The sequence below is a fragment of the Python bivittatus genome, unplaced genomic scaffold (assembly GCF_059951505.1).
Source record: "Python bivittatus isolate LINGU-HERP-01145 unplaced genomic scaffold, Pbiv_v1 ctg000330_np1212, whole genome shotgun sequence".
In the NCBI taxonomy this organism is placed as follows: Eukaryota; Metazoa; Chordata; class Lepidosauria; order Squamata; family Pythonidae; genus Python; species Python bivittatus.
In genome coordinates this window covers 45,646,629-45,655,436 of record NW_028277058.1, presented here as the reverse complement: position 1 = coordinate 45,655,436, position 8,808 = coordinate 45,646,629, and the positions used below count along the sequence as shown (strand labels likewise).

The 8,808-nt window shown below is 42.0% G+C and overlaps 1 protein-coding gene across 2 annotated transcripts; it reads right to left on the bottom strand.

The window, feature by feature from the left end:
- Positions 1 to 210: 210 nt before the first annotated feature.
- On the bottom strand, positions 211 to 8,659 carry SSBP1 (single stranded DNA binding protein 1). Of its 2 annotated transcripts, none has more exons than XM_007439201.4 (7): positions 8,515 to 8,659; positions 6,925 to 6,986; positions 5,747 to 5,801; positions 5,494 to 5,634; positions 4,413 to 4,500; positions 3,161 to 3,249; positions 211 to 390 (listed from the first exon to the last, which is right to left on the bottom strand). In XM_007439201.4, the coding sequence occupies exons 2-7, from the start codon at positions 6,946 to 6,948 to the stop codon at positions 338 to 340; spliced, it is 450 nt and encodes a 149-aa protein (XP_007439263.1). In that variant the 5' UTR covers positions 6,949 to 6,986; positions 8,515 to 8,659; the 3' UTR covers positions 211 to 337. The 2 variants fall into 2 exon arrangements, with proteins under 2 accessions (XP_007439263.1, XP_025029562.1); XM_025173794.2 differs by lacking the exon at positions 8,515 to 8,659 and adding an exon at positions 8,474 to 8,492.
- Between the last annotated feature and the right edge of the window lie 149 nt (positions 8,660 to 8,808).

Here is an 8,808-nt window from a genome sequence, read left to right as displayed (position 1 = left end):
AGGGTTGTTTAAGGGGCTTTTGTTTTATAGATATCTATTATCACTGCTTTTTGCTGTTTTTTAAAAATGACTGCATCTGTGGTGTAAATGTTTAGAACTGTTTACTGTTATGTAATTGTACCGTAGATGTTCTGTTGTGATGATCTTAATTTGCTAAGAATGTCTTGATTGCAGTGGGTAAGAAATGGAATAAATAAGTAAATGTCCCCCTCTTTTTACAAAAACTTATTTTTACCAGGGTATACGACAAAGACATGATTATAGTATTAGGAAAAGCTTACAAAAAAATGAACAGCTTAACCCACAGTCCAAAACCCATTTGCTTCATTCCTTTTCTTTAAGCCGACTCAGGAAAATTTTCCTTAGCATCAGTCAGGAAAATAATGTTATCTGAAAGTGCAAAAAATAAGAGACACAATCACACATTTGAAGATACATGAACACAAGAAGCTGAGTTAGACCACAATACGTATCTCTGTTGCTGAATTTGGTGACCTTTTTTCAGATTGATCTTTTCCACCTTGCCTTACAGACTATTTTTATTTAAGAATACTGGAATCTTTTACATGCACCATATCATCTAGCTATGGTGCATGTAAAAGCTATGGTGCATATGTCTAGTCAGCCATCCAGCCCAGGCTCAAAGTACATTCCATATTCTCCACTACTAACTGCAGGGGTTGGGGGGGCCAATATAAAAACAACTCTGAATTCATCAGCATGCAGTATAAGCCCCGTGAGCTGCACTATTATAAAACCCACAATGGAAACTATCTTCTGGTAACCATTGTGTTCTTTTTGTGGTGAGGATCAGCTCCCTGCTTAGAGGTGTCCAGCAGGCTAGTTACTGTAAGTCATCTAAAAAGAAAGTCAATGGAATAATGGTAGTTATGGTATTAGACTTGGAAGGGCCAACTTCAAGCCTCCACTCAACCACTAAGCTCACTGCGACCTTCTCTTCTCTTGCCCATCAGCCTTTGAACAGACATAACTACAAAGGTAGTTATGGAGAGGGAGAAAAATGTATGCCACCTTGGGCTCTTTAACAAAATGGAGTAAAGATGTAGTCTCCTTCAAGTCATGCTCACTCCTAAATGTATGCGTCCGTGTAGTTGTTCTGGCAACAGTGTGGAAGTGTTTGGCATTTCCATCTTCCAGAATGTTTTTTGAACTTCTCAGTCTAGCCCAGGGTTTCCCAAACTTTGAGAAGTACCTCCCTTGGGGAGGTGCAGACAGAGTCCAGGGGAGGCGTGAAGAACCTTTTTGTTACACCATTACAATAAATCCACCTTTCCCAAAGTTTCATTGCATTGTTTTCATTGTTCATTTGTGTTCATTTTGGTGTTTGGATGTTAAATTTACACTAAAGGAAGGTGTGATGGCAAAAAGTCGATCTACCCTCCAGCTGTGGGATTCCCTGGTGATTTTCCACCCACATCCTAAACTCATCTGACCCCATTTAGCTTTCTGAGATCAGCCAAGCTTGGCTAGGTACTGTCACTTAGCAAGGCATCAGTTAATCTGTAAAAAGTCCTTTTGTCCTGCCAGGACATTAAGAGATGTTTGGAAGGGGAGGGACAGACTCTATGCTGAGAGCCCACTGTAGATTATATAACTGACTTCACATATCACAATAAGCCATAATTTGTACCAAGCCTTGCTGGGAGAAAAAAATACACACACATACATACACATAATTATCTAGGTTTGCACAGTATGGCATACTTCAGTATTACAACCCGGCCTATTCATTATCAGTGGGTTTTACTTTAACTGTTGCTTTAAGTTATGGCTGCCCAGAGAAGTCTGGTGGGTACAAGAAAAACTAAAACACAGTTAAATCACACATGAGAAACCTCCAGAATCCTGACTAGCCTGATCTATGACCTTTGATCAATGCCTCCTCTCCTGCCTTTACTTACAGCCTCCTTTACATACTCCAGTTCTTTAAAGAGATGTACTTTCATGGAGGAATGGATCGCGAAGATGGCAGAAATGTTTAAATTGACTTGTTTGATTAAGGAGGGAACAATAATCACTTTTATAAAGGACTGGAAACCCTCTATGGACTTTTGGCTGAAAATGGATAAAAATGAACTGATGATTTCTGGATCTATTGATTAAAAAGGGGTATACATGGGAAGAAGGGAATTATGTTGTATAATTTGGGAGGGTGGACATAGAGTTAACTATGTTTGTAAGTGCTGCAAAGGAGATCAGAAGTCACTTCTTTAAATATCTCTTGCGTTGTTCACTTTCTTTTCTACTTCTCTATCTTTTCTATCTTTCCTCTCAAATTCTTTACACTATATTTTTCACTTTTTTATAGCTTTTAATTTTGTAAAAAAAATATTCAAAAAAATTACATAAAAAAAAAAAGAAAAGACATGCTTTCCTTCTTTCCTTCACCCACATTTCTTTAAATCTCTCCTTCCTCCTTCCTTTGCTTTTCAAGTCTCTCTCTCGTAACACTAAGCCCAGCAGAGAGAGAATGCAGAAAGTTAAGAGAAAAGCTATAATCAGTGGCTTAGGCAGACATTCAAGTATTTCCTGCTGCATGCCTGCATCTGAACATTCAGCATAGCTTACTTTCCTTTATAAAGCAAACACAACCTGCTCAGCCTCTGCCAGGAGCAGAAAGTGCACCCAGGTTCTCAGTTATCAGTGCTTTGAGAGAGCAATCTTGCCTATCCTGTATCTAGCAGATATGTTGGGCTTCCACGTCCATAGTCTTCAATCCAGCATGGAGTAGGGTAGCAGGGGAGGATGGGGGCTGTAATTTAACACACCTCAGAATACGTCTGACCAGGGAACACTGCATTAAGAACTTTGTGTTCCTACTCTAAACTTCTTTAGGAAGAGCATCCAGGAGAGACATCTAGTGGAAGAACTGGGAATTCAAGGTATGGCCCAATCCTGTGTAACTTTATCACAGTGTTGTTCAAACTTGGCCACTTTAAGATGAGTGGACTTCAACTCCCAGAATTCCCCAGCCAGCCATGGCTGGCTGGGGAATTCTGGGAGTTGAAGTCCACTCATCTTAAAGTGGCCAAGTTTGGACAACACTGCTTTATCAGGAGAATCCCAAAGGGAAGCAACACAGAGGTCTACGCAGCAACACACCCCTACACTTTTAGCTCTTGCATTCAAAACTTTTTACCTGCAATGACAGTTGTGGCTTGCCGCCTCACATTGTTTTTATCTATATATTCGCCATAATCAATCTTCCCCTCCACGTAGATCCGAGCACTGTCAGGAGCCAAACATACAGATAATGGCATATTAATCGCAGCCTTCACCTTTCACTCAGTCCTTTATTACAGTTAAGAGCCAGAATCTCACTTGAAAAAGGCAAACATTAAAGCTTAAAGAACATAAACAACAATAATCAAATAAACAATACGGCTGGTTACAGTGGGTTTTTACATGCAATAAAACAAAATTTGGCCATATTCAAAGAAACCGAATCATACCGGACGGCTAACAGCAACTGTACATAACACAAACCCAAATGATTTAGAAATTTAATGCAGCTGTGCATTTTTATAAAATGGGCAGCACAACTATACATAGGTTGTATTTTCAACTGCTCCTATCAACAAAGACAGAGTCTTAAAGAATAAAGGATTTTTCTTCAAAGACAGCTGTTGGGAATGTGTTGGCTCATGCTAGGGTTAACACTCTGCTAAACATGGGGTTATTTGATTTAAAATATCTTACTGGTCTAAATAAGAGTTAGGGTTTCCCTTCAAATCTTGTAAATCTTTTGCCTTCATCTTTAACTGTGAGATTACTTCCTTGTAATTAAATCAGTATTTTAATTGCTGTCATCAGTGCATGCTTCTTATATGTTAATTAATTACATGAATTACAGAAGATCAGAGAAGAGGATTTTAAGGATTATAGCCAAGGCTGTTTGGACACAAGGGGCTGCCAAAATAATCCTATCAGGCCCACAACACACCATATGCCCCTCTTAGCATCCACCTCATTTCCTTCTTTCCCCCAGGGACATTTAAAAAAAAAAATGGTGGGCAGCTGCAGCCTAATGTTCCCTCTTACCACCACCCCCAACAAGAGACAAGCTTTGCTGTATGGAATTTCAGCAGAAAATACATCTCATAAGCTAACTGTTCATTTCTACCCCAGACAACTCAGCAAGTCTGGCTCCAGCAGACAGAGCAGTACCAATGACCAGAATACCATAGAGAGTGGCACGTGCAAAATAAATAAGAAACAGCCACCCTTTGAGTCTATCATTGGGCAGATGACTGGGGTTTGGACAAAGGCCAGCTCCTCCCAGACAGTATCAGGTAAGACATAATTTATGAACCTGAAATGCTAGAAATAAGCTCTTATTTGAATGAAGCCGCTGAAAGTTCACCCCACACCTGCGTCTCAGATCAACTCACCCCTTCTTCACAAACCGGTAAGCTAAATCTCTCAGCCCCGGCCTGAACACAGAGATCCTGTGCCATGTGGTCTTCTGCGTAACATCCTCTAGGTCACATGAAACATAGAAAAGATTTTCAGAACATCCAGAGATCCTGCATTTCTCCTGAGTGTGGGCTATAGCAGAGATAGGCAACCATAATCCCAGACCCCAGTTTGCAGTTCCAGACTATCTGAGATTTGGTGACATGATTATTCAGGTTTTGAGGTCTTAAGCCTCCCTTGCATTCTTCTCCCACCTCACTGCACACATTTGGTCTTGCATAACCAATGGCATCACTACAATATCAAGCAGGTAAAGAAAAAAATGCAGTCCCTCCAAGCTGAAAAAGTTGGCTTTCCTAATTGGTTTCCCAGAAGCAAATAGCAGCAGTGGTGGAATTCACCAAAACTACACTTTACATTCTTTCAGTGAGTAAGTGAGCTGCAGGCTAAGCTGTCTGCAGGAGCCTGAAGTGTTTCTCACCTTTTGAAGAATGATTCAACTGAAAAAAAATCATCTGCCATCATATTCTCAGTAAATCTAAGGTCTTCTTAGTTTAAAAGTAAATTATTAGGACAAAAATACTATGTAAATACATTCAGGCATAGTTTCACCATATGATCAGCGGCAGCTTTCTGTACAGTCATCAGCTGATTTCTAGGACAAGACTCCAAGACTTGGAGAATCATCAGCAGGTCATGGCAGTGAGAAAAGGTATTAAAAGGGGTCATTAAAAGTTAAAAGCTAAGAGCTTGTGATTGGCAGAAATATAATTTTGAGCCCAAGAATCCAGGAGAAATCCCATTTTGGGAGCTTTCCAAAATGGCAAAGACATTTAAATATCCCTACTGGAAGAAAGGGATACCTTTTACTTGCTCGCTTGCTCCAATGGCCCCAGGGGACAGTAATTTAGAGACTCGCATGGGAAAGAAGGCACAGGTTCATGCATATTAGTGACTTCACAGAACAGATATTGTGCAGTCTCAAAGGAGACCGGACCCATGAATAACTCAGTTTAATGCCAAAATGGTCAACAAGCTACTGCCACACACACTCACCTCCTTGAACAACCTCGCTGTCTCCCGATCGCCACATCTCATTGGTGGCTAGACTGAAAATTGTGACAGGGTTTTTTCCTTCCACTTGTCTCATGACAGGATCCTGTCCTACTCGGCCCAGCAGCTGGATGCGATTTAAAGCTAAACAAAACATCAGCACCAGATGGTAAAGAAGGATCCATTAAAGACACACTGCCACCACATGACTCTAAGAAGCCAGGTCCCCTTTCTTGTCTCTCGAGAAGCTACTTACATCTTTCTAGGGTTATTGAGACCTCGGATTCATGTCTTACAAATTGGCGCATCACCTAGAGAAAGAAAGACAAAGAGCAGCCATTTCAATTGCCTGCACCATTCCATGGCTCCAGGTTTGGAGTGTGGAGAGGTGTGTGGGGATGGGCCTGAGCAAGCTACCCTTAGTTCTTGTGCCTCCAAGTTTATTCCCTCCTTATTACCATTGCTAGTGACTGCTGTTCCTCATGTTCCTGCCATTTTCTCGTTAGCACAGAACAGATATAAATGGCCAGGAGCTATTACTATTGCTTTTTCTCAAACTGCTATTTGCTTACTATGCTACTCCTCTGGTCCACAAGGGAAAACGAGTGAGTGAACAAGCAGCATGCAAATTTATTTTTTACAAGTCTATTTCTCACACATTAAAATACTCCAGCTTTAAAAGAAATCTAATCTATAGGTAATCAGGGAGATGACCCTGAGGGAAATAGGTAATAACTGTTATATAAGTAAAGAGGGCTGAAAGGTTCCTTAAGTCCTGGGAAAGAATATTAGGAAGAGACTCAGCAGACTCCTCCCTGATTCACTGGGATATAAGAAGCATACTCAGGCTTGCAAGATTTTATTATTATAGACCAGTGTGTTTCAAGCTTGGCAACTTTAAGCTGTGTGGACTTCAACTCCCAGAATTTCCCAGCCAATAGGAGCTGAAGTTCACGCATCTTAAAGTTGCCAAGCTTGAAACACACTGTTATAGACTATCTCAATAGTTCTAGTTTCCTGATCTGCACTTCCCTGAAGGACTGACATAATCCAACCTCTCCCCATGGACTACAGCCTCCATAACCCCAAATCCATCCAGCCACTAGACATACTGTTTAAGGATGATGGGAGGGGCAGTCCAACACAAAAAGCCCAACAATACTAAGATATAAACAGTAAACATAATTATCCTTCATAAAAGCATGCTGTGGAGTCCTTGGTGTTCTCTGAGCTTGGTTGTTTTCTTGCAGATGTTTCGTTACCCAATTAGGTAACACCTTCAGTGCTGTTCACTGAAGATGTTACCTAGTTAGGTAACAAAACATCTGCAAGAAAACAACCAAGCTCAGAGAACACCAAGGACTCCACAGTTCAACTCTGAGCTACGTATATTCTGTTGATAAAAGCATGCCTCCTGAGCTACAAAATGGTTACCTGAAACAGCGGCCTGTGAAACATTGTTGATGTTTCATTTGTTGATTATTTTTGGAGATGTTCTGAAAGACAAAACAATTATTAAAACACCCCATTTCCAATTAACAGTTTAATGCTTGGAGTAAGCATAGATGACACTGGATCATTAATTCAATCTTCTACAACCTCAAATCCTACTGTTGCATTACACCATTGCCCCGTCATCTTCAATCCATACTTCAACCAGCACGGCCCATGAAGAGGAGTAAACTGAAGAAGCAATGCAGTTCCTTAGACTTCCTTCTACAGACCTAGCACCGGACTCCAGTGCATACCTGAACGGACTCTGAACCTGATTCAGAAACACCTGGCGGAATACTGTTTATTCATTGCAGCAACATCCTGCCCAGCTGGACTTCCTTGCCTGGCTTTCATTTCTTCATTTCATTTTAAAAAACAGATACTCGGATGCAAAAATAGAACACAAGGCAAAAAAAGCAAGAAGTCAAAAGAAGAAAGGAGTAGTTCACCAAGAAACATGTATCATGTCCAATTCCATATATTTGAGGTGGGGGAACAGATAAGAGTTAATTTAACACCAATCATTAGCTGAGCTCATGCATTGTTCTAAGCCATAATATGGTTTGTTTAGCTTTCACTTCATCCATTGTATAACCAAACATCTCTGGCATCACACCAAGCTATACATCATGGTTTATAACTCACATGGATTATGATACAGCCCCACCAGAGACAAATAAACCACAGTGGGCAAAGTCATGTAATACAGTATAAATTCTCAGCCTGCTCCAGCTGAAATGCTCTCAGCTATATACTACAATTACAAAGTTATATGCTCTCACTTATATCCTACAAAAATTCCATTTTAAGGACCAACATCAGAATTGGTAATAAAGCCTCCTTACAGAGGAGCTTGTCTATCTATCCATCTGGCCACTAGGAGTCAAAAACGATGGCACATAATCAATCACAGGAGTCTGGACTTGAGAAAGAGAATTAAGTTAATCAAAAAAGGAGAGCCCTGTGCAAGATCGAAGTCTTCCAAAGAGCATCCACATATCAGAAGCTCTGCCCAGAAGAGCACGCCAGATTTCGCCCAGCCAGGGGACCTGCGAAAGCAAGCCTCTGGAGCGCAGGGAAACTTGCTTCCCAATAAATACTCAGGAAATCAAAGTATCTGCTGAGTCTCGGTGGAATTAATGCCCACGTGTTTTAGGGGGAGAGGAGAAGAAAAGCGAAGCCGCCCGGCGGTGGATTCTTGTCCCTCGTGACCACGTGGTCTACTCTGCGCCCTTGTCCCCTCCGGACGCGTTCCACCCAGCATGCTGGCTGGGCATGATAGGTTTTGTAGTCCGACATATCACGAGGGCGCCCAGTTTTAGGGATTATATTTACACCTATTCGGGAAGCTCGTTGGGACTCGCTGGAGGCAAGCTCCGTAACATCACCGGGATGCTGGATTAGGAAAATGTAAGCAATATTACGAAGATGTCGCCATGCTTGCTTATTTGCTTGGTTGCTCCCTCCCTCCCTCCCTCCCGCCGCTCACTCAGAAACGGGCGCCGGTTGCCTCACTCAGACTTTACTCACTCGCTCGCTTTCCAGCAGACACGAAAGCGCGGCACGCAGCGCCAGCACAGGAAGAGGTCTCGCGACCGAAATCGTCACGTGACTCACAGGCGCTTCCGGTATTGCATTTTCCCATTGGGAAGGCGGCTCGCCATAGAGATGCCATGGGGTAGAAGGGCCTTGAGCCAGTAGAAAAGCAAGTACATCGGCGGTTACCGTTTTCACCGGAAGTTCTAGTTGCGGCCCGCCATTAATCTTCTGGCAGCGGTGCGTCTCCGTCCTCGAGGGGGAGGGTGGCGATAGGACATCCTGCTT

What these genes read in the sequence shown, in the direction of transcription:
- SSBP1 (XM_007439201.4), bottom strand. Translation starts at nt 6,948, where the DNA reads ATGTTTCACAGGCCGCTGTTTCAG. An exon ending in TTCACAGGCCGCTGTTTCAG is followed by an intron (nt 5,802 to 6,924) that starts GTAACCATTTTG and finishes TTCTTTCTCTAG; the next exon opens with GTGATGCGCCAATTTGTAAG. An exon ending in CTCAATAACCCTAGAAAGAT is followed by an intron (nt 5,635 to 5,746) that starts GTAAGTAGCTTC and finishes TGTTTTGTTTAG; the next exon opens with CTTTAAATCGCATCCAGCTG.